Below are 26,904 nucleotides of genomic sequence, written 5' to 3'. Positions count from 1 at the left end.
CACACTCGAAGTGCTCGACCAATCACAACACACTGGTTCAGCTGACCAATCAGAGCACATTGTTCTTTTCAGAAGGAGGAGTTTCATAGAGACAGGAACTAAACAGAGCGTTACTGACAGACTGGGAAGAGAGGAGCTGCAACAATGGAGAATATGTGGAAAATAGGGGCAGGGTGTGTGTGCTGTGTGGATTTTTTTCACAATATGACATCTCACCGTTTAAAAAAAAAACAATTACACATATAAATAACACTTTATTTAATAGCCCACTTAAAGTGTTTATTACAAGTAAAAGACTAAATGCTAAAAATGTATAAATGTAAATGAACAAAAAGTTGCATTGCATTTACAATCCTGTGAAAACAAATTATTGTACAAGCAGACAAAGGGAGTTTTACCAAACATCATATGACCTCCTGCTAACGCTCGGGCGGAAGATGGATTCGAGAAAAAGTGGTGCTGAACACACCATGAATGTTATTTGTGTGGGATATAGGAATTATATCCCTCAGATTAACACACACTCATCCAGCACTGATGCAGAGCATGAAATAGGAGGCAAGTAGAGTTGATATTATGTGGTGTGTGTGAAACATGGAGGCACCTTCTCTCTCTCTCTCTCTCTCTCTCTCTCTCTCTCTCTCTCTCTCTCTCTCTCTCTCTCTCTCTCTCTCTCTCTCTCTCTCTCTCTCTCTCTCTCTCTGTCTTTGATCTGCTGTCATTCTGATCTGTGCTCTTCCTGCAGCAGTGCTCTTCTCTCGCTGTCATAGGTTTAGTGTGTGATGCTTCCTCTCCATCTGCACCTCAGCTCAACACATTTATTTCAGTAGTGCAGTATTCATGGAGTCCCTCGTCTCGCAGAGGAGCCGGAGCGCTTGTTAAGCATGACTTCTCTGCTGCTTTAGCTTCAGGACTCTGACTTTACATTGGGCATCAAATGGTGCCTTAAAAATAGCACCAGAACAACATTACATTTTAAATCAAATATTACCTTGAACTGCATAGGCTCAACATTATGCAAAATGATTAATATGACAGGCTGAACAGGATAATCGACATTTTAGCTTTGCATTGTATTTATAAATAAATAAATAAATAAATAAATACATATATATATATATAGAGAGAGATATATATATATACAGATAGATGGCATGTCAATTTTCTTTGGGAAAGAGTAGAGTCCATCAAAATTCTTGTTCTTTATGGAATATTGCAGCATTTACTATGATTTATTAATGATTTATTAAATTCACATCTTTTTTTAATTCATGTGCCTGGTAATCTTGAATCAGAATATCTTCCCCTCCCTCTTGCAGCATCTCTTTTCTTCTCTGATGATGAGGGCGGGGCAACCTGTCACTCACATGAGATCAGCCAATAGCAAACCACATCCATCCAATCAATTCCCCAAAGACAAAATCAAGCCCCACCCTAAATTTGTTCTTGTTTCTGAAGCCATTTCACATGGATATACGTCACAATAGGCAAGACTATTTAAATTTCCATTTCATCTCAACTTCAAAACAAGAAAAAAATATCTGCCAGTGGGGTAAGAAAAATAAACTTAATTTAATGGGGTCATGACATGAGTCAAATTTTGTGCCATTTAAAAAATCTTGTTTCAAAGCTTAAAACATCCACAATTATTTCATTATTCCTTTGTTAATGTGTGCACTTTTGTTATGAATGTTAACCTATACAGTATGTTCATCATATGTGGTAATTGCTGTTAAAAAAAGTATTGCTTATTACATATGTTGTAAAACTCACTACTGTATGTAAAACACCCTGCAGTTTTGATGTTACATGCATATTTTGTTGCAAAATAATGCTTGAAAAAAGTAAGAGTAAGACATTAACGAATCGTTTTACGTCATCGACCATAGGCCACGCCCACTGGCGTTCGGTTGCTTAATGTGCAGATACATGCGTTGTGTTGCGTCATGTCAATAGAAAATGGAACCCATTATAAGCACTGACGCTGGATTTTACAGTACGCAGATGCCCGTTCAGTTTCTGACGTACTCAACGCGCTTGAGTCTGACAACAGGACAAATAGAAGAGTAAATGGAAGCGTAACACAACAATCGCTTTCATGTGTTCTGTTCAAACAGCTTGTTTGCTTCTCTGTAAAGACTTCGGAAGGATACACACTCAAGGAACAAGTGGATGTTTTATTTTGATGGCGTCCCAGATCGTGTCGGAAAGATTATGTTTGTTCGGAGCATTTGACTGCAGATTGTTTTGTAAACGAGGCTCAGTGTAATGGAGAGACCACAAAGAATAGTTGTTCTGGAAACCAAGAGGAAAAATACTGAGTAAGGGCATTATTTTATACAGTGGTGTTGTTTCTTTTTCTCCACTTTCCATCCGTGTCTCGCGCTGTCTAATTGGAGCAGCTTTAGTTGGGGCGGCTGCAGGATTGAGATTGGCAGCGTTGGGACGTGACCTCTTTGCTTCGCTGTCTCTTCCTCTGGGGGTTCCCGTAGTAACAGAGGTCAGGGTGACTGTAGGCAGAGAGAGCTCCTCCTCATCCCTCACTAATTACATCTGATGTCTTCGCACTGCATAACTGAATTTACTGAGATCCGTTTCGATGGGTCGTGTACATGCAAACTATATTCATGATGTACATCCTCATCTTCTTTATCTCTCCTTTACTTTTTCCGTCTCATGAAAATCAAACTGCAGATTTTTCAAGTTCAATCCCTAAAACTTAAAATGTTGTGACTGTATTTTTTACAGTAAATTTATGGCAACCACAGCTGCTTTTTTAGCTTTATGTGGAACAGACGGCTGAAATATTTTCCTGGTTGTTTTCAGCAAAAGGTCTTGTTCTCTATTTTTCTGTAACCAACACACACACACACATGCTCACTCTCACACACACACACACACACACACACACACACACACACACACACACACACACACACACACACACACACACACACACACACACACACACACACACACACCATACATCAGCAGAAACGATCTTAAGATCTTGTGTGTAATCCAGCTCTCACTGAGACCTGAGAGAGAGAGAGAGGTTGGTTTTGTTGGTGGTATAATGTCTGCTGGATGGTGTTAGTGTTAGTGCTCATGACGCAGATGCCTTCAAAAACACCTCCATTCAGCCATCGTTATCACTCTGTCTTCACTAAAAGAAAATGGTGTTTTTAATGGTAAATCTGAGTAGAATTTGTCCGAGGACACTGTAAGTTAGTATTCTTCAATACGCCATACACACATGAAACACACACACACACACACACACACACACACACACACACACACACACACACGCATATATATTACTAAACACAAATTGGTTTTAAATAAGGTGCTACGTTCCTTTTTTTTCCATATGGGTCTAAATTTTACATTTCATTGGGATGGTGTTGTAATAACCAAATATGGAGATGATCATGTTGACCCTAATGTTAGATATAGATAAAGTGAATGCTGAAAAATATACATATTTTATTACTTTCTTTGCACTGCTGGTCTGTTGAAGAAATATGTGTCTTAAAATGTTTTATGCATCATATTTCAGGTGATGCTGAAGAGCTTGTTTGATAACCTGAAACGTATCACACAGAGCAGCAGAGGAGATTTACACACACACACACACACACACACACACACACACACACACACACACACACACACACACACACACACACACACACACTGTCACGTCACCACACCGCCATCTAGTGTATGGCAGCGCACTGATTTCCGTCTCCACCTAGTTCTATAATTTCCCTTTCTTATCTTCATGACTGCTAAGTTTCTGTGTAAATCCTAGGCTGAAATCCTTGGCTGAATCTAGAAGTTTCAGTGATGCTGCACGACTGGCAGATTAATTCTCACATCCTCTGGCGTGTTAATTGTGGAAAGACTGATTGATGTGCTCCTCAACATCCAACGGATGCTTTTCCATTTGCATACAAATTGAGTGTGGGGAGCAATTGTGTATTTTTAAAGTGAAGGACTTCATGAAACAATATTATTTCTTGAAAGTTTCACAGTCTTCTAAGGCCTGTATGTCTCTAAATGTGCAAAACGTCTCAATTTTCATGATTTTTTTAAACGTTCTCTTTCAGCTAATGGCAGATCTTTTGGCCAGTTGAAGGTTACTGTTGTGCCTCTTTGTTGGTGTAAATGATTATGCATTGATATTTAACAGGCAATGAAGAAGAGCGGAAGAATTAGCTGCTATCAAACACATCTAAATAGCTACTACCATACTGCAGTGAACATATTTTCTTTATGGATGAAATACCAGGATGACCAACATTGAAATGTGTACCTTATAACAGAAGATAATGAATCCCATAATGAAAAGCACCCAATTTCACCTTCTATTTCCAGGGTGTTGAATGAACTAGATGAGAAATGTTAGCTGGGGTTGTTAACAGGTGCTCCTCGACTCATTATTTAACAAGACATCCGATATTTAGAATGCAAAATGACTTTCTGATAGAAAATCATTACTGAAAACTGGATGGTGCTTGCTAAATTTAACAAGCAATCATACTGTGTATCATACTGTATTGTAAATGTTTATCACAGCATAATGCCTTGCATTTCACATAGTCACTAACAAATTATCCTGGAATATACCATAGTTTGGGGTTATTAAGAATATATAAATATAGAAAATGAGCGCACGACAATCTGAGATAACAAAGAACAGTCTTTTTAACTCAATACTCCAAACACAGCAATCAACAGGAGAATATTACGGGATAAAAATAACAACAACATAACCATAAACTATACTGGACAATAAACAGACAGAACTCAGGGTTTAAACACACAGAGAGAGTAATCAACATAAGTACAAACAGGTGAGTTAAATCAGTAACTAATCAAGGCATAAAGAACACTGGCAAACCAGAACAGGAAACTAAACACTAAACTTAAACTAAAACAGAACATACACATTACATTAGTCCCCCCTCCCGGAAGGTACGTCCCTGCGCCGTAACAAGTGCAACCAAGGAGGGAGGACGAGGGCTTTGGAGGAGGACGAGGGTCTGGCAAAGGGCAGGACACCGGAGGAGATGATAGAGAGAGAGACCAGGGCAGTGATTATGGTGGGAGGAGCCAGGAGCAGAAGTAGCCAGGTGGGAACCAAGAGCGCAGCCAGGACGATGATCCACAACGGAGTCAATGGATGGGGGAGCCATGCTGGATACTTGGCTGAAGACACCAGGGGGACAACTGACGGAGACGAAGCCGATGGAGGTGGAGACCCAGGTAGAGCTGAAGAGCCGATGAGCCCACGCAACACAGATGGCTCTGGAGATGGAGGTGGAGAAGAGGACTGAGGAGAAGCCAGTGTGACTGAAGACCAATGTGGAGCCGGAGGCAAGGCGGAGCCAGGCGGAGCTGAAGGGATGGAGGAACGAAGCATAGCATGGGCCCTTAAGTCCATGGCGCTGGCAGAGCGACGTCTGACTAAGGTGGAGCCGGGGGGACGAGGGAGCTCGGTGGAGCCGTAAAGACAGTGGTCCCAGTTGGGGCCGAGGAAGGGGGGAGCCAAGTTGGAGCTAACTGGTCGCTGAGCTGAGGTGGAATGATGGGCTTGCTGGCTGGAGGTGGAGGCTGGAAGGCCCAAGGTGGATCGGTGGATTGGCTCACACACCTGGTCAGACTCTCTGTGGGGCTCAGGCCCTGGGGCGATGGTATGCTCAGTCCTCTTTACATCTCATGCATCGTGGCAGGCTCAGGCTCACTGTCTGCGGTGGGCTCTGGCGTTCGCTTCATGCAGTGTGTGGTGACTGGCTAGGCTCTGGGTCTGGAGTGGGGCTGGTGATGTCTTCCTCTGGGCAGATAATGAACGCCGGTCACACACTCCACAAATGCAGCAAAATCCTCTCTGCGACCGTTCACTGGAAGGCATGCCTTGGACTGAGCGGTCCTGATGGCGAGTTAGACATACCAGATCTAAAAAGTTCCTTGTATGGTCCTCCAGCGAGCAGCCATTCTGTTCCAGGCAGAGTAGTTGGATGGCTGGTAGGTCCAATTGAATATGAAAGAAAATGAAAAGAAGAGGAAAGAAAAACAACGCAAAAAATAAATAAAAATCCTGTGTTAGGTTTGGTATTCTGTCACATTATGGCTGTAATGAGTGCATGAGCGAACATTCTTTAATTCAGTAATTCAAACACAGCAATCCACAGGAGAATATCACAAGGAGAAAATAACCACATAACCATAATCATACCAGACAATGAACAGACAGAACTCAGGGTTTAAATACACAGGGAGAGTAATCAAAATAAGTACGAACAGGTACAAATTAAATCAGTTACTAATTAGGGCAAAAAGATCACAGGCAAACCAGAACAGGAAACACAGTGAAAACAAAACAAAACCAGAACATACACGCTACACTGTTTTCAACGTTTATAATAATCATAAATGTTTCTTGAGCAGCAAATCAGCATATTAGAATGATTTCTGAAGGATCATGTGACACTGAAGACTGGAGTAATGATGTTGAAAATTCAGCTTTGATCACAGGAATAAATCTGTATGTTGCTCACACACAAAAAATGCTTCTTTTGAATGGCAGTCAATAGAGAAAGATCTTTTTTAGTAGTAAAGGTCAAAGGTTGTTAGGGTCTGAAACATTATTATTTGAACTGACTATCAGAAATTATTACAGAATGTAGAAATTTGAAGCAGTTTATAAATAAAAGCTATGGTGCCGAAACAAGTAATACTAACAAGTCTCTGTTTCTCTTTCTGGCTTTGTCGTTACAGTCTGATGATCTGGATCCCTTCCAGGACATTTTAGAGGACAGTGCATACACTACTGATGTCGGCATTCCCAGTCCCAAACCAAAATTTCCGCCTTGCAAGGAAAGCAAAAAGGACCTGATAACGTAAGCAAGACTGATATGATCACCCACCGCACCATGTTTCACAAGCCTTTACACTGTTCTACTGTCTCTTCCTGTTCTACTTCTCTTCTTTATCTTCTCTCACTCTCTGCTTTAGAGCTCAGCAGTACTGCATGCCACACGATCTGACATAAACAGAGTCAGGAGGCAGAGTACGCTTACTTATATAACGCTTAATGGATTTTAAACATCATTTAATTTGACCTGTTCACTGCTCAGCTTCTCTCTAGGATGTGATGTGATTTTAGGACTTAAGCACTCTTGCAGACAGTGAAGTTAAACTGGAAACAATGAACAATAAAAATTTGGGCAACACTTTGCGTTAACCGCCAATCAGAGTTCAAGTTCAACTAGGCACTTATGCATAGACTGTTACTGGACCCAACAGGTATACGAATTAGAGCTGTCAATTTAACACATTTATTCAATTATCTAAAGAGAAACAAATTTAAAAATGTTTCTCTGCATGGTATATAATGATGATACAAGTGTTCCTCCTGATTTAGATCTAGCTATATTGTATTTATAGAGTTGGCTAGCACATATATCAGTATTGGTCGGTTTCATTCCATTAAGAGATTTAAATGTTGCTATTAAGAGATTTAAATATTGCTCAGTTTTGTTATATTAATAGTTTTTAATGTTGGTTGGTTTTTGTTATTTTAAGAGATTTAAATGTTGGTTTTTCAAAGTATCATTGTTTCCTGTTCTGTTTCCTTTGTTGGCATTTTTATTCATTGTTTTATTAATGCACCTCACCTGTTTCTCGTTTCTTTCATTGATTTTCGTTGGTATACTACTCCTCTCGCAAAAAACTGAGCCGCAACTCAACAGGAATCAAAAGCCAGAGCCCACCGCAGACCCAGAGCCACAGAGAGCCAAGTCTGATCAGGTGCTTGAGCCGGCACTTACATCCCTAATGGAGCCCACCCCTGAGGGTACGTTCACCCCGGAGTTTGACCAAGAGCGAGAGCCAACAGCTCTTCAACCATTTCCAAGTCTCCTTCTTCTTCCAGCACCAAGTCTCTTTCGTCGTCGATGCTCCCGCCCAGCACCAAGTCTGATTTGTCGCTCAGCACCAAATCTGTGTTGCTCTCAGCCAGCCTCCCACTTTTTCCTTCTCTGCCTATGCCATCCGGTTCTTCGGCCCCATCTCCATTGGCTCCCTTTGGTCCTTCGGCTCCTTCTTTGCTGGCTTCACCAAGCAGCTCAGATCCGCCTTGAACTTTCAGGTCTCCAGCTTCATCCTGGTGTGTAGATCCCCTGGCTCCACCTCAGCCCTCCGAGCCCTGGACTCCACCTCAGCCTGTCGACCCATCGTATTCACGTTGGCTCCACACTCCCTATGGTCCACTGTGGTCCATCATCCATTAGGCTCCGCCAGGCTCCCTCATCACTCTGGCTCCGCCTTTTTCAGTTATTACCCTGGTTGTGCCACAGACGTCCAGTCCTCCACCTACACCTCATCCCTCCACCCCTTTGGCTCCAACGAGCTCTTCCTTCCCTCCAGCTCCACCGTTTACCTCGGTCCTTCCTTCTCCACCTCAGTCCCACAAGCCTGTTGTTTCACTTCAGCCCTCCAGCCCATTGTGTCGCTCTGGGTCTTCATCTCTTTGGCTACTCATGGGTCTCCACCACACCTGGCTTCACCTCAGTCGGTCAGGCTCCTGGCTCCATCCTCCTTCATTTCTGCCATGGGCCTACATCCAGATGTTTCTTTTGGGGATCACTCCCTGGCTCTTACCACCATCATCCCCTACCTGGCTTCTTCTTCTTCATTGGTTTTCCCTTCTGCCACCTCCACCCACCCTCCTGTTGGACTGTGGGTAATACCACATTATGTCTGAGTTTTTGTTGGACTCTTATTGGTTTTTCATAGTATCATTGCTTCATTTTCGGTTTCCTTGGTTGGCATTGTTGGCTGTTTCTCATTTCTTTTATTGGTTTTCGTTGGTATATATTTAAGCTGTTTTCTGTCAGTTTTCGTTCCATTCTCATCAATGTGTGATTGTTGTTCTGTTCAGGTTTTTTGATATTATTGAATCCTGAGTATTTGGGTACTTTTGAGTAGTAAATAAAGACTTCGCCAGTTAGTTTAATTAGCAGTCATGTATGCAAAAGTGTTGAGAAATTTAGGGTATGGGTTTCATTTTAATTAGTATCATCTTTGATCTGAGCCATAATTAGTATAATGTGATGCCGTCCCTTACTGTGGTTGAAAATGAATTTCCCACTATTGGAGCAATTGGAGCAATTCACACTTTAAGTAGTATCTTCATGTTTGTGTCAGTTGCGATTCATTTGATTTATTAATCAACACATCATAATATATAAATATATAAATCAATTGGCAGCCCTAATGAAAACATTTCAGGTCTTTTAACCGTTTCTAACATGTACCCCTGTAATGCACACAAAGGTGTTGTAATGCTCACATGGGGACTAGATTGAAGTGTTGCCATTTTTACTAGACTTTTTCTTTAACTTTTGGTAGTATAATATTTTGTTTCCTTTATTATGTTTTGGATTTTGGCCTTTCATTCTGTCTATTTTTTCTGGAGACAGATGTCCAACACCAGGGTGTGATGGGAGTGGTCACGTAACCGGTAATTACGCCTCACATAGAAGGTGTGACTCCATTTTTTAATGGTGGATTCAGTCCAATGAATTTATTGTTTTCAGCTTACTTCAACTATGCTGTCAGAAAGTTATCAGACTGCCTCCCCATGTTAACCCTTTCAATATTTCACCAGAGATCCTGGGACAAGTGCTAATTTCAAGAGAATAAAAACCATTAAAATGCTTTGCTATTCAGAGCGTTACTAAATACAGAGCAGATGTCCCTTCACTTGCACCATTGCTTTATTGCATTTGCAGTCCATTCTGAGTGGATTATGTATGTGTGTGTGTGTTTGTTTGGTTGTTAGTATTAGTAGCGTGTCTTACCACCAGTTTATTTGACTAACATCTGAACCTGCAACCTTTTAGTCTTTCAGGTTGTCCTTTAGCAGATAAAAGCATTCGGAGTATGATGGCCACCAACTCACAAGAACTCAAGTAAGTATCAAACTGTACAGCAGGCATGGCTCATACTCAGGAATTAGTGCCATTTGTGCCTGAAAATGACATTTCATTGGTTATATTCTATTAGCAATCACCATCGCACACTTGCAGGTGATAGGTGCGTGGGAAATCATTGAGCTTAATTGGTTATAAATGGATCTTTACGGTGATTGGTCATGTGATCATTTTAAATGGGATTGAGTTTGAATTGTTGTATATGCCTGATGAAGGTCGTGAGCCTGAAACGTTGCTAACAAAATTTTGCTAGCATCATTTGCAAGTATTGATAGTTCCTTGTTTTTTTAGATTGGTTATATTCTAAAAGATAATGTTTTCACACTTCAGACCCAAAGCATCAGTGGCCACTATAGATATTGAGATGCAACTATAATCCAATGTACCTCAAAATCCACAAAAATAAGTTTATCGACACTTTATTTTTAAAATATGACTTTGATGATAAATATGTGACTACAGCTTACTATGTAAGGGATAATGTAGAGCGAGGCGGTTGTTATAACGAATACAACCCCGACAGGCTGATCAGGACCTCGACGCGAAGCGGAGGGTTGTATTCGCTATAACAACCAACTCGCTCTACATTATCCCGCTTATTACATGGCTACCCACCAAATAAATCAATAATTTGACACAAAATATTGATTTAAAAAGGAGTTTATTGATTTAAAAACGTTTGTATTGCTTCCGCTAAAGAAAATAGTCTGTTCCGTCTCTACGGTTAGAATCCTGCGTCCATAGCAACACTCTGTTTTTCATGGCAACAGTGTGTTATACTTAACAGCGGTCTGTTATCAAGAAATAACACACCGCATTCTACATTAGAATTCAACCAAGCCATGTAATAAGAATTATTAATGACCTCTGACATTCTCTTGTGAAAAACAAGTACACTTTAGCATACTTTTAAGAGTATAAAAAATAATATACTTTAAAATGATATACTTAAGTGTGAACTGACACTTTTCAGACACTTAAATGCATAAAATGAGATGAAAATGTCTTATAGTTTAAATTTATATTAAATGCAGTTAGGTAGACTAAAATATACTTCAATATAATTTCTGTCATGTATTTAAATATACTTATAATTACACATTTGTAAAGATAAAGTTGCAATTTAGTACATTTGAAATATATTAACTTTAAACATAATACAGTTAAAATTTGAATCTAGTACTTTACATGTACTTATATTAGTCAACACATCACTTCATACTTCATTAAACCATGACAATATATTATTAAAACAATGATTCAAAATGTACTTTAAAAGTGTATTTAAGTGTGTTATTATGAAACAGCCATGAAAGTGTGCTTTCTATAATATTAAATTATCTGCAAGTAGTGTTTACTTTTAAGATGTGAAGTTCACTACAAGTGCACATTCAATAAAATTGTGCACACTTATTTTTCACAAGGGTTGATAAGGCTGTTATAAATGTAAACATAAGTGTAAATAGTGTAATGAGTGTAAATACAGATCAAGACTGTCTTTAAGAGAAACTTGTCTCTGTTTGAAGCATGTGGTCAAAAGACTTTATGATGTCATAAAGATCAAACCATTATTTTTAATGGGGGAAATGCCACAGTAACAGAAGGTGCAGAAGCACATACGGTATATTACAGTGAAAGAATGATATCCGAAAATAAAACATCCAAATTTTAGGTGGAATTTTTGGTCTGCGTAATCCATTAAAATGTAATGATGAATGAGGGTATGCAACAAAAAATTATATTCCAATGAAAAACAATGTTTTTGTTTTTAAAGCACCATTTTGTTGACGTAAAATCTATAACAAAATATCTATGTGTAACGTGTATATCCTGTTCTGTTTTGTTTTTGTTTTCACTCTGTCTGCTCTGTTCCCATTTGCCTGTGTTCATTATTAGTTCCCTTGGTTTCCCTTTAACACTTAAGTTTGTAACTAGTTTAGTTGTTAGTTTGTTGCTAATCATTGATTAGATTCTGTTCACCTGTGTTCATAGTTTCTTTTGTTTGGTCCTTGTATTTATATCCCTGTGTTTCAGTTCATAGTTGTCGTCTCTCTTTAACACATATGTTGAAGTCTAGTTTGTATTTTGTCCTGCGTATTCGTGTTCTGAGTATTTTGAAGTAAAGTGTGATATTCTTCGTTATACTATTTGACCAGCGTAACATCAAGTCACCTTAATTTATACAGCGCTTTTAACAATATGGATTGTTTCAAAGCAGCTTTACAGAGATAATAGGAAATTACCATAACAGATTGTTTAGGCTTTACAACAGCTCTAGGATAAAGTTATTGTCCAGCTAAAGTTAGTTTTGATTGATTGATTCACTTCCGTTGCGAAGATCATTAGTTATTAACTTAGAGGCCGCTAACACAACACCATTCTAACAGGAAAACCCTTAACGCGCTCCGTAACATGAAACTATGAATATCATAAATAACAATATTAGTCAAATTATAATAGGCTATTAAGTCACAGGGACACACGGTTTTCTGAGAATGACACCCAGAGTTTTTGGTTTCTCTTAATATTTTAGCACACATGCTGTTCTGAGGTAGATGGCAATGAATGAAGCTTTGAACATATTAAAGTTTTCTTAGAAATTACAGAAGCTCCTGAGGATTTACTCGCTGTTTTTTTTTTTTTGTGTGTGATTTTGATTTGATGACACACAATGACTTGAACGGAATGTGTGTTAAAACCAGTCAGGATAGTTAGAAAAAAGCTTACAGCAGGAATATGACAGTGCATACGCATATACACTATTTAAGTTGTGAGCTCATTGTTTTGTATCAGATTATTAGGCTCATTTTTTTTCATAATGACTCAATGAATGCACTGCTCCATGCTGTTAAGCTTCTTCCCTTCCCATTTCAATAAGCAGTACATGCCTTTTCCTTTCATTTGGAAGGTTTGTGGACAGGCTGTTGTGAGAGTTAATGATGTTAACGTAAGGTCAGGGCTCTTCTTGTGCATGCTGGGCAGTAACAGGGTGTATTTCTGCCCCAGGTGCTCGACCCCGGGCTGTGACGGCTCGGGACATATTACTGGCAACTACGCTTCACACAGAAGGTAATGTACACACACTCCCTTGTGAAAAAGAAATGCACTTAATAGTATTGTAAGTAAAACAATATATATATATAAAAAGAAAAACGCATTTGCCGATAATATTAATGAAATAAAGGGTCACTTGGGTGTGATTAGAGTACACTTTCATATGTTTCTTAACACACTTGAGTACACTTTTAAAAATTGCTTCAAATAAATTTTAAATCATTGTTTTAATCATCTTTTGTCATGCTTTAAAGATGTTAAAGCATGACATACTAAAGCACATGTAAAGTACTTGATTATAATTTTAACTGTAGTTTGTTATTTAATGTTCCATTTAAATTTAATTTATATTAAATCTACTAAATTACAATTTCATCATTACAAATATGTAATTACAAGACATACAAGTTTTAATAGAATGGCATTAAAGTCTATTTTAGTTTACCATAAATTATTATCAGTACAGTACACTTTTGACAATACTTCGAAGACAAAAGAAACAAATATGAAATGATATATAAAGTACTACTTAAGTGGGTCATAGAGCACTCTAAAGTTCAGCTTATTGCATTTAATATAAATTTAAACTGTATCTAAATTTATATTTAATATAAATTTAAACTACTGTATATTATGTAATTGTAAATAGCATGCAATTAAGTGTCTGAAAACATTACATTCAGTATATTCTTCAAAAGTACATTTCTTTCTATAATAAGTACTCGTTTTAAATGTATGCTAAAGTGTACTTTTTCACAAGAGCTGAAGCAACAACAGCTTGTTTTTCCCCAGTTTGTCAGGATGTCCACGGGCTCGGAAGACTGGAATAAAGATAACACACAGTAAAGAGGACAAGGAGGACCAGGAGCCGATCAGGTACTCCAAGAGCTCCATCTGCTATAAAATGACAGCAAAACAATATTTATTTACATTCCTGGATGTAAATGTTGCAAATATAGTAATTACCAGCAAGTTGTTCAAAATTAACCAATGTTTAACATTAAAGCTGCAGTCCGTAACTTTTTTGTGTGTTCAAAATTTACAAAATGTTTATAAAAAAATTCCATTTTCCAAACCGTGTTTTTTGTCTTATCCTGAATCACTGCGGTACAACTATAATAAGTGTTTATATTCGTACTATCATAGTTGTATTAGCATTTTGAATGCCTGTTGTTTTAATTTGAGTTAAAGTTTTAGTAAATGTGTTGTTTTTGTTTTTATTAGTTTTTCTTGGCAACTAGCTAAAAATAAAATTAATTTAAGATTTTTTTACATTTAATTTTATTTCAGTTAAAGGTTTTTTTTTTCAAGTAACGGAAATGTAAGATGACATTGATTAAGTTTATCTGACAGAGATCCATGAAACAGTGGTTTGTTTGTGTTTGCAGGTGTCCGGTGCCTGGTTGTGATGGCCAGGGTCACATAACGGGTAAATATGCGTCCCACCGCAGCGCGTCAGGCTGCCCTCTAGCGGCCAAACGGCAGAAGGACGGCTACATCAGCGGCTCCCAGTTCACATGGAAGGCTGGGAAGACAGACGGCATGTCATGTCCAACCCCGGGCTGTGACGGCTCTGGACACGTCAGTGGCAGTTTCCTGACCCACAGAAGGTGCTTTTTTTATTTGCAGAGGAAATTATTTACACTGAAATATTTAATATTCAATATTTACTAAAAGTACATTATTAAAATTAAAAGTTGTGGAGATGGTGATCTATCTATCGATCTTTTTTATATATAAAAAAAAAAATCTTAATTTAACATATGTTAATATTATTTTACAGGGCTTGACCCTTACTTTTTTCCCTAAGGAGCACAAGTGCTCGTAAGTTGAAAAATTTAGGAGCGCATTAAAAACTTAAAAAACACATTTTTCAAATAAGTAGAATACAAAAAGTACACAAGGTTTTGCTGAAGGTAATTGCTGAAGCTTTTATCATGGTAAATATGGTATCACATATTGAATTAGTTTACAATAAAGTGTTGTCCTCCTAGCCAATCTTAATAACTTTTTCCTTACAATAAAAACTCTGAACATTTAAATATACAATAAAACAATACACCCCAAAAAAGTATAAAGCAAACAAATGTTTCAAACAGATTAAAATTAAAGGGTTAATTCACCCAAAAATGAAAATTCTGTCAGTAATTACTCACCCTCATGTTGTTCCAACCCCGTAAGACTTTCGTTCATCTTCGGAACACAAATTAAGATATTTTTGATGAAATCTGAGAGCTGTCTCTAAAAGGCGTCTATGGGATCGAAACTTGCCGGCCCAGAAACGTTAGTAAAGACATCGTTAAAATAGTCCAAGTCACTACAGTGGCTCAACCTTAAGTTTATCAAGCGACGAGAATACTTTTTGTGCGCAGAAAACAAACAAAAATAACGACTTTATTCAACTATTCATTTTCTTCTGTGTGGGCCTGAGTGAGTTCACGTAGTGTAACAGCACAGCGCTTCTGGGTTGTACGTCAGAACGTAGGCTCACTATTGGCCGACGCTGGTCATGTGTGATGCGTGTGACGTACAACCCAGAAGCGATGCGCTGTTACACTACGTGAGTTCACTCGACGAGCGATTTGTGTCAAGTAATAGTCAGAGGTGAAGAAGTCGTGAAAGAAGCCATATTCACCTTGTATCTATCCTTTCCAGCTTTCTAATTATTTGAATGTGGAAGGATTGCATGAGCAAGGATATGTGAGGATGCATCCTGTTGAAGAGATTCTTGTTGAAGAGATTCCTCTCTCTGGGTGAATCCTTATCCTCTCTGAAGGCTTCGACCCTGCTGTCCAAGCCGTTACAGACCACCTCTCACTTAAATGTTAGGGCATGTGTGGCAGCAGATCAGGCCAGTGGTGCCTTACACACGGTGGCCGTGTTGCAGGCATACCAGGCGGATCTGCAAAGTGATTTGGATCAGGGTCAGGAACTGAAGCAGTCACTGAGTTGCACCGCACCACAGATCACCAAACAAACAGATGCTGCCATTTGGTCAATCAATGGTGGCGATGGTGGCAGAGGAGAGGTATTTGTGGCTGAACTTGGCGGATATCAAGGAGAAAGCAAAAAACTTTCTCCTTGATCCGCTGGACTAGCCCTCTGAATTTTTTGCCACATCTGTAGAGACAGGGGTTGGTAAGATTAGAGAGGCAAAGGCACAGTAAGTAGCTTTCAGAAAGTACATCCTGGGCCAATCAAAATCTCTGCCCAAGACCCAGGGCCAGAGGGAGAGCGTAGCCACTCGCACACCTCCGAGGAGTAGAGAAAAGACTAGATCTTAGGGAAGTAATTAATAAGAAGCAAATTGGTAAACAAGGTCAAATAAAGTTGTGTGTGGGGCACAAGCGGTTGTACCAAGCGTTTACATTAGGCCCTGAGGCTGGACTGATGATGTTACTGGCATACTTTGATTATATAACAAACCGCCTTCTGACAGGTCTGGCACAGGTTGGTGGTAGAGCTACTAAATTCCTTCCCTATTTTTTTTTTTTTTTTGGGGGGGGGGGGTATTTAAGTAAGAAAGCACTTGAGCATTTGGAACCAAGTAACAAGAAATCTGGACTAAGTTTTCATTACTTCATTATACAATTTTTTATTATATGGTTTGATTCTGAGGGTGGTAGCCTTAAGTGACCTTTGCTCCCTTTAGTAACTGCTTGAATATCCTTTAAGGAGAGAGCAATCTGAGTTAGTCCTCGCCAATCATAGTGTGATGATGGGCCGAAGTTGTTCTCCTTTGGTGGGAGCTAAACTCTCCAGTGGTGGTTGGATTATTAAGAAGGGTTTTTTATCCACTTTGAGTACTCTCCTCAAGGTGGATATTTTAGGGCATTTATCCCCTCAACCTAGTTTGCTTCCCTCCCCAACTACTGTTGGGATTTTAAGTAAGGGGTGGGGGGGGGGCATCCCTCCTTGGGGTCCTCCACTCCCTGTTGGAGCCTTAACCAATTCACGGAGAACCTAACATGCTGAGTTAATTTGCCTTATAGCATCCCTTCTTGTTATTGGGCATCTTTTTGAGTAATGGGAGTCTTTGGATCCTGGACAAGTCCAGGCAGGATAAGAGCACTTTCCCCACAATTGTTCTGGGGTAGTAAAGCTTAAGCTCCCCTGCGGTTCCCTAGGGGTTTGAGTTTTAGATTGAGGATAATGAGTCATTATTCTTGCAGCTCCTGTATATGCTCCCCTGGAGGTAGTGATGGGGCAAGTATTCCCTATGAGCTGTGTCAAACTAGAGATGTTGACATAGCTAAACCTTAGAGCTCTGCTCTTGGGCCTCATGCAGCTAATGCCTGGCCCCACAAGGAAGGGAGGAAGGTTGTAAAGGCCAGGACTTTCCTTGTCATAGAGCATAGAAGCTTGGGTAAAGGGGATACTACCACTAGACAGCCTTTATGGGTCTTAGGACGACCCCTGAATGATTGATGCATCTGTCTCCGGCTAAGTAAGTCCGTAGCGTCAATTTATGCTATGCTCATTATGGTTGTGCATAGGCACAGCTAATGAGGCAGGCATTCCCTCAGCATGGCATAACAAGAGGGTACTTGTTCTCTATAGTGTCAATCCAAGATGCAGTGTTGAGTTCCTCTTTGAAAGGGAATGTCTCAGGTTATGACTATAACCATGGTTCTCTGAGAAGGGGAACGAGACACTGTGTTTCGTAGACATGCCTCAGGCCTGCAAGCACATCTCATTCAGACAAAGTTGATGTACATTGTAGGCGCCCCTCTTATACTCATAGGCGCTCTGGTAATAACATCATAGACTGTCATCAGCCAATGAAACCGGTGCCTGAAGCACGTGTGCAAACACTACAGTCACGCTGATGCCGTCCCCATAGCATCAAACCTAGATGCAGTGTCTCGTTCCCCTTCTCAGGGAATCAAGGTTACAGTCATAACCTGAGACCTTTTTACTGTTACAAAACAGTCATTGGTGAGTTTGGCTGTACTGTAGGTACTTTGCAAAATAGGTACATTTTATGACCAACATGCACTGCTTCAAATCAGATGCTGATCGGTCTGCCCAGTGCCGTATGAAATCAAACATGCCTATTAAAATCAATGCATGAGGTCTATCAGCCATTCAAAAGAGACGATAGCATCTGAAAGGTACACACATTCTTTAAATTATGTGATGTCATAATAGCAAACTAAATCTAGGCTGAATTATTCCACTCAATATTAGCCCATGGGAATGCTTATAAATAATGAATATGTTTGAAATGTAATATTGTCTATTATTAAATGTCTATTACATTAAATAATAATAATAATAATTACCAAAAAAAATAATTGTAATAATTGTTCCATTAAATATTAAAATATTCATCAATAATTGACCCAATTCTCATCAACAACCCCTGACCCAATTCTTAGTGGTACATCTAACCCCACTTTATCTTTTCAAATTACTTTAATTCATTTTTTAAAAAGTCTAAATCAAATCTCTCATTAATAAAAATACAAATAAAAACATTTTATGTCCAACATAATATAAATACACAGAAAACTATTATGCAACAACAACAAAAATATGAGTTATCTTCAAAACCATTCAGATTAAAAGACAAGTTTAAAAAGAGAATAACCAATAACCTTTCAATAAATATGCTGAGATGAGATCTAGTGTCATCTGTGGGCGAGAGGAAAATGAAAAGGAGGAAATCTTACTCCAGAGAGTAACATCTTTTATCTTACCCTAAACAACAGCATCAAGAATAGAAACAGAGTGAAGGGAACAACAAACAAGAAGACAACCGTAGTGTTCAGGATCTGCACACGATACATTCACCAGGCTATTTATACACTAACAGAAACTCAGAAACAGATGGTACCATAGCAGTGCTTTCAGGGCTACGTTGAGGATGGAATTCTAGTGAACTGCATACTGTGTATACTCTTATTTAGCATAGTATGTATACACATACTATATATCAGGTGTTCTCAGATCTGGCCTTCGAGGTCCACTTCCTGCAGAGTTAAGGTCCATTCTTGATCAAACTCCCCTGTCTGTAGGTTTCCAGTACTCCTAAAGACCTCGATTAGGTGTGTTTGATTAGGGTTGGAGCTAAACTCTTCAGGAAAGGGGACCTCGAGGGCCAAAGTCGAGAGCCCCTGCTATGTATTTACCACACTATTTTTACGGGTTATTTCATGCATACAGAAAGATGTACATACTGTGCAGTGAACAATGTACATACTGCAGATACAGTAAGAATAATACGATAGTATGCTATTCTAAACAGCACGCGAGTCCGGTCAATATTTAGGTGAGAGCGCCCTCTGCTGCCCTGACAGGGATGTAGCAGGTACATTAATGACAACAAATAATGACGGTTTGTCAACTTCTGCAAAGAATTTTGTTCTTTTTTTTTTCTTTTTTTTATGTAAATATAAGAAACTTTCATTTATTTATACCACTTATACTACTGTTCAAAAGTTTGGGATCAGTAAGATTTTTTTTATGTTTTTGAAAGAAGTCTCTTACGCTCACCAAGGCTGTACTGAAGACTATTTGATAAAAAAAAAAAAAATAATAAATAAAAAGTAATATTGTGAAATATTATTACATTTTAAAAGAACTGTTTTCTATTTGAATATAAGTTCAAATGTAATTTATTCCTGTGATCAAAGCTTTATTACTCCTGTCTCCATTGTCACAGACTCAGCCTTTATTTGAAATTTAACTCCTTTGTAAACATTATAAATGTCTTTACGTCACTTTTAAAGCATCCTTGCTCAGTAAAAGTATTAATTTCTTTCCACAACAATATTTTACTGACCCCAGACTTTTCAACATTAGTGTAAACTGTTTGAGACTGAAGTAAGCCATTAGTAGTGGGTACCTGCTGACCACAAAAACAAAATACTACACAGTCACAGTCTCTTTTGGGGGAAAAGTGTTAATAATCCATATTTCATGCTCCACATTCTCCTTTCTCTCATTTTTGTAGTCTCTCTGGTTGCCCACGTGCCACAGCGGCGATGAAGAAAGCCCGACTATCAGGAGTGGAGATGCTCACAATAAAACAGCAAACAAACAATGGTAAAGAAAAAGTCTTAAATCTCACATTACACTGGAGAACTCAGAACAAAACCAGTCACCAAGACTTTTCAAAACATGCAAGTAAAAATGCAAATTATGACAGTCTCTCCATGTCTGTAATAATACCAATTTTAGATAAGTGGTTTTTAATGCCTGGGAATAATTCAAACCATCCAAGAGTTTATGCGAACACATACGAGTACAATTATAGAGTAAGCATACTGTAAAATGTTTTTATGTACAGGTATTTGCTTTTCCTGCTATATATCAAGTTTGTCTGTTCTCACTCTAGGTTTAGACTGTGATGCAGATGTTAAACAGCTGGATGAAGATGTTAAAGATTTACATGAATCAAATTCACAGGTGGAGGCGGATATGATCAAACTTAGAACACAGGTGAGGGTATTTATAGAATGATTTCCATATGCGAGTATTAACTAGTGGTCAAAAGTTTGGAATTATTATGATTTGTTAATGTTTTTGAGGGAAGTATTCATTCACTTGATCTTTGAAAACAGTAAAAACGGCAATATTGTAAAATATTATTTGTATGATTATATTCTGTTTGTATATATGCTAAGATGTAAAAATCATTGTTTCTGCTAGAAATAAAATATAATGATAATCATAAGAACCTTTATTAATAATTGAACTCCAATAATAATTCCCATCACAGGAATACATTTTAAAATATTTTAAAATAACATTAAATTGTAATAATATTTCACAATATTACATTTTTTACTGTATTTTTGATCAAATAAATGCAGCCTTGGAGAGCAAAAGATATTTCTTTCATTTAATTCCAATTATTCCAACGTTTTGACTATAAAATTTGTGGTATCTAAAATGTATCTGAAACTTTAGTATTGTAACAACCTTATTTACAGCTAAAATACATAAATAAATAGTTGATGTATATCGTGATTGTCACAAAGATGAAGACGATGAAGATGAGAGTCCACAGGTTCCAATAAAAATGTCTGTAATAATAAACTAAACTCAGGTAAAATAATGTGTAACAGAGTGAGCGTAAAACAAATTCTACTTTAAATAAATGCTGTTCTTTTCAAATTTCTATTTATCAAAGAATCAAAATGCTTTCTACAAAATGTGAAGCAGCACAACTGAGAAAAACAAACAGATAAACAGTAAATATTTTAACAATAACCAGGTGAGACAAAAAATATGTGTGTGTGTGTGTGTGTGTGTGTGTGTGTGTGTGTGTGTGTGTGTGTGTGTGTGTGTGTGTGTGTGTGTGTTTGTTTATATTACATTGTGGGAACCAAATGGCCCCACAAGGGTAGTAAAACCTGAGATCACCTCCATTTTGGGGGAACAGCCAGCGGTCCCCATGAGGGAAATGGGTTAATAAACATACTAAATGATATTTTTTTGAAAATGTAAAAATGCAGAAAGTTTCCTGTGATGGGTAGGTTTAGGGGTAGGGTTAGTGTAAGGGGACAAAATATACAGTTTGTACTGTATAAAAACCATTACGTCTATGGAGAGTCCCCACAAAGATATGTGCGCCTGTTGTGTGTGTGTGTGTGTGTGTGTGTGTGTGTGTGTGTGTGTGTGTGTGTGTGTGTGGCTCAGTACATTAGGCCTTACAGGGTGTACTATAGTCTTAGTTTAAACATTATGTTGTCATACTATGAAGACATTTTTATCAGAATTAACAAGTGTGTCGATTCATGTCTCACAGATCACCACAATGGAGTCTAATCTGAAGTCCTTAGAGGAGGAAAACAAGGTGATTGAACAGCAAAATGAATCTCTCCTGCGTGAGCCGGCCAGCCTCAGGCATTCACTGATAAACAGTTTAGCTAATATCCAGCTACCGCAGATGGTAAGGGACCATGCCCATCAGAATGAGGACAAGTCCTGGACAAAGAGCGTATTGCTTTAGTCTGTTCATTTAGAAAAATCAAGAAAGAACTGTGTTAGGCTTGAGGCCGCAGTTCTTGGCTCGTTCAGTAAATCGAGCCTGTGCATCAGCACTACGGCATTTCAAACTAGTCCATACGTCAAAAGTTGCGGCGTCAACTGGTGTAATCTGAATTTGACGCATTGTTATTGCCAGAGTCAAGGGGAACTCGCTTTGAGCTGAAAAAGCCTCTTTAAAAGGCCAGCTCTGCTAAAACAAACAACAACAAAAAAGCATAAAACCAGTTTGTAGTATATACCATAAAAGTTAGTTTGCTGGTCTAAGTTTATCTCAAAGCCTGGTTTTGGTTTTAGTCTAGTTTTAATATGGTTTATTCTGCAGCGAGTTAGCTTAAAAACAATCAGCTCTTCAATCACTTCCACAGACATTTCATTCATCACTAAACCAGTTTATACCAGCGCTATTTTAGAGATTATTGATATTCTACTATTGGTTTTGTTAACTATAATTTTTTTTTTTTTTGTCATTTTGTTTCTGTCATTCTCTTTTTATGTCTATTTAGTAATTATGACGTTTTAGAATTATATTTTAATTTATTTAGTTTTAGTAGTATTTCAGCTTAAACTATACTAGCTGAAATAAAATTAATTTTAATTTAATGTTAATGTTTATTAAGTAATGATTTTATTTTTAATTTATTTATTGATTTATATTTATCTAATTTATTTTTAGTTGATGATAATATCCCTGGTTTATACAGAACGAATTTAGGTCGAATGACTACAAAACTCTTCTTTTATGCTAGAAAAAGTGAAACCAAATGAATGAATGAATGAATGAATACAAATAAATGCCATCTACTTTTATTTCACCACCAAAAACATCATAGCAAGAGAAAATAAATGTGTTTAGCTTTGATAATGCAACAATACTGACTGGTTGTTTCTTAAAAGATTTAGATCAAGCCCATTTTTAGGAAACAGTGACATTTGTGACATTTTCCCCATTCCAATCCCACAGTATCAGAGCGTTAATCGCCACAGACTCTCAGTCCCACAGCCTTATAAAGTATGAATAGTTGATCATTACTCAACCCTAAACCGCCTTCAACCAGTCACAATAAGCTTGGAATTGAAATGCTTTTATTTGGAATACATAACAATTCTTGTGGTATCATTCTGGGTTTTATGAAATATTAATTAACAGTTTTTCCATGTTACATGTCTTTGCAAAGGTCTATGCCAAACTGGGTAAAAAAATAAATAAACCATAATAAATAAATAAATAAATACTCTTTAACTACCAAATACCATACAGCTTCACAGCAATCAGATTTTTTCCTTCATAACAGAGCTGAAATTTTGAGCTTGATGAGGTCAATGTAAGTGTAAACATAATAAAACATAGTGATACAAATAGTGAATGCATGATATATGGATTAGGGACATATAAATATTTATAATAATAATAAATAAAAACATTTAGAAAGTTAGTCCTTGGGACATAAATGGCATCATGTCCTAAAGCAGGGGTGCCCAATCCTGCTCCTGGCGATCGACTGTCCTGCACAGTTCATCTCCAACCCTAATCAAACACACCTGCCTTTAATTTTCAAGTGATCCTGACGTGCTCTGAAGACCTTAATTGGTTGCTTCAGGTGTGTTTGATTAGGGTTGGAGATGAACTGTGCAGGGCAGTCGATCGCCAGGAGCAGGATTGGGCACCCCTGTCCTAAAGAATGTACCGGTAAGTTGTCTTAGACTGGGTGTTCAGACAGTGTCCTGATCTTATCTGTATTGAACACTGTCAGCTAATACAGTTTTGTTTTTTCCTCTAGAAATCACTTCACAAAGAGCCTCCAGTCAGACACAACAGCTGTTTACAGCTGCATCAGAGAGTAAGTCCACAGTTTAACTCTTACCCTTACCCTCACCATATGTATATGCTTTCAATATGTCTGTCAATTTTAAACTGGCAGAGCACAGATGGTGTTGGTCATGGTGAACGTCATTATGATTTAATCTTTCATTCATGATATGTCCACCTATACACATAAATTTTGTTGTTCATGGTTACTACCATGTTAGTACCTACCTATCCACCCGTCTATAAACGTACCTACATATCTATCTATCAACCGACCTATCTACCTGTCTATCAACCTAGTAACCAACCTACCAACCCATCTATAAACCTACATACCTAGCTATATATCAACCTGCCTATCTACCTAGCTATCTACCTATCTATACCTACCTACCCACCTATCTACAGTATAAACCTACCTATTTACTGATCTACCTAAATACCTATCTATCAAACTACCTATCTATCCACCTATCTACATATCTACACACATATCTGCCCACCTATCTACATACCTATCTTCCTACCTATCTATCCACCTATATATCTACCTAACTACATACCTACCCACATATCTACCTACCTATCTACCCACCCACTTATCTACAGTATAAACCTACCTATTTACTGATCTACCTAAATACCTATCTATCAAGCTACCTATCTACCCACATATCAACATATCTACACACATATCTACCTACCTATCTTCCTACCTATCTATCTATCTATCTATCTATCTATCTATCTATCTATCTATCTATCTATCTATCTATCTATCTATCTATCTATCTATCTATCTATCTATCTATCTATCTATCTATCTATCTATCTATCTATCTATCTATCTATCTATCTATCTATCTATCTACTACATACCTACCCACCTATCTACCTACCTATCTACCCACCTATCTATCTACCTATCTACAGTACATACCTATCTACCCACCTATCTGCCCACCTATCTACCTACCTATCTTCCTACCTATCTACCCACCCTATCTATCTACCTATCTACATACCTACCTATCTACATACCTACCCACCTATCTATCTACCTATCTATAGTACATACCTATCTACCCACCTATCTGCCCACCTATAAACCTACCTATCTTACTACCTATCTACCCACCTATCTATCTACCTATCTACATACCTACCCACATATCTGCCTATCTATCTATCTATCTATCTATCTATCTATCTATCTATCTATCTATCTATCTATCTATCTATCTATCTATCTATCTATCTATCTATCTATCTATCTATCTATCTATCTATCTATCTATCTATCTATCTATCTATCTATCTATCTATCTATCTATCTATCTATCTATCTATCTATCTACATACCCACCCATCTTCCTACCTATCTACCCAACTACCTATCTATCTACCTACCCACTTATCTTCCTATCTATCTACCTACCCATCTTCCTACCTATCTGCACAACTATCTACTTACCTACCCACCTATCTACCTACCTACGTACATAACGAACTAAAACATACTGTAAATAATAACATATTTGTTTTTAAAAATTATGCCGATCTTGTTCCCGAAAGGCAGAACACATGATTTAGACTGAATAGACTTAATATAATAAATCTTACAACTAAATTCAGTACTGTCAAAGCAATTAACAGCCATAAAAGCACAAAATGCCCAACACATTGTTTAAAAGAAAAAAACTGCTATTAAAATTTGAATCTAATGCCACCATTTTGAAATAGCCCATATGTTTTTGGGTTATTTATACTACAGCAGTTATATTCATTTATTAGAAATGTATTCCATTTTAATTATCATTTCTTGAATTCAAATTCTAAATACAAATCTGCATCCTGTTTGCCCCTCGATTCCAGGAACTGAATTAGAATTTCAATCCTTTAGATTTTTTTTAAATATAATTTTTTCTAAATTCTCAAAAGTATACAACCCAGATTCATGTGTTGTTGTCATCTTCCACACACTGTATTTCATCTGACAGGAGCTTTCCTCTGTGTTTCACAGGAGCCAATGAGCGAACAGAGCTTTGACGCATATGTGACCACGCTAACGGACATGTACACCAATCAAGATCAGTATCAGAGCGCAGAGAACAAGGCCCTGCTAGAAAATATCAAACAAGCAGTACAAGGCATTCAAGTCTAGCATCTCAGAATGAAGGGGCCACTTTCCTACAACGAAGGAACACAGGGAACAAAAGACACTTTCAGAAAGAAAAAAAAAGAATAATCATATGGGATGCCTCACGTTTTGCTGTTGTTGTTTATCGAACAGTGTTAAATTCATGTTCTTTTAAAAAGTGTTATGCTGACTAAACATAATTTTTCTTTGGGTTTATTTTTCTGGCCGTGCTTTAAAAAAAAAATCTGCAAAATAGTTTTGGAAAGCATTCACATTTTGTACGTTTTGTAACGTGAATCATCCTTCTCGCTGCTCATTGATGCACCTTTTAGTGTACATTATACAGCAGTAATGTAACCACTACTGACCAATAGTGTGTGATGCTTGCTGATATAGAGAGTTAAAATCACAGAGGCTAGCTCAGTGAAAGATCTACTGAAAGATGATTGGTGCTGTTTCTTTTTATCATTAATATTAACGGTTACTTTTTTTTCCAATAGTCTACTTTAGACATTCTACTAACTTTGCAACTGCATGTCAACAAACTCTCAGAGTGTTAGTAGACTGTCAGGTTAGGGTTAGTAGAATAAGTTGGCGTAGTTGCAAAGGTACTATAGTTCTGTCATGACAACTCTCAGGAGATTGATATGGTAATAGAGATTGGCATAGTAATGGATATGGAAATGTTAATGTATTTGGTCTTGTAGGAAAAGATCTGCTACGCTGCAGAGCAAGTACAGAGACTTTCTACAGCCAATACATTCACGGACACTGCTGTGAGCAAGTAAGACAAGCTTCTGCTGCTGCACATGTAACACACATGATTAAACCCCCGTAGCAGATCTATACAGGTGGAGCTGGGGAAGATCTATACAGGTGGAGCTGGGGAAGATCTATAC

General features: G+C 37.9%; 1 protein-coding gene across 1 annotated transcript in view; it reads left to right on the top strand.

Moving 5' to 3' along the window:
- The window catches only part of myt1lb (myelin transcription factor 1-like, b), a gene marked incomplete at its 5' end in the record, with an annotated part of 86,335 nt that extends 60,243 nt beyond the window's left edge, over window positions 1-26,092 (top strand). The window contains 10 exons of the mRNA XM_081347629.1: window positions 6,787-6,908; window positions 9,915-9,983; window positions 13,011-13,073; window positions 13,851-13,934; window positions 14,447-14,668; window positions 20,017-20,108; window positions 20,401-20,504; window positions 21,817-21,864; window positions 23,837-23,896; window positions 25,889-26,092. Of these exons, the coding sequence (XP_081203755.1) occupies window positions 6,787-6,908; window positions 9,915-9,983; window positions 13,011-13,073; window positions 13,851-13,934; window positions 14,447-14,668; window positions 20,017-20,108; window positions 20,401-20,504; window positions 21,817-21,864; window positions 23,837-23,896; window positions 25,889-26,029 (1,005 nt within the window). The 3' untranslated portion in view covers window positions 26,030-26,092. The remainder of the gene's footprint in view (window positions 1-6,786; window positions 6,909-9,914; window positions 9,984-13,010; window positions 13,074-13,850; window positions 13,935-14,446; window positions 14,669-20,016; window positions 20,109-20,400; window positions 20,505-21,816; window positions 21,865-23,836; window positions 23,897-25,888) is intronic.
- Between the last annotated feature and the right edge of the window lie 812 nt (window positions 26,093-26,904).

The sequence above is a fragment of the Scardinius erythrophthalmus genome (assembly GCF_964197995.2).
Source record: "Scardinius erythrophthalmus genome assembly, chromosome: 19".
NCBI classification, from domain to species: domain Eukaryota; kingdom Metazoa; phylum Chordata; class Actinopteri; order Cypriniformes; family Leuciscidae; genus Scardinius; species Scardinius erythrophthalmus.
The sequence above is the reverse complement of the archived record's forward strand: the minus strand, read 5'-3'. Positions and strand labels throughout refer to the sequence as shown.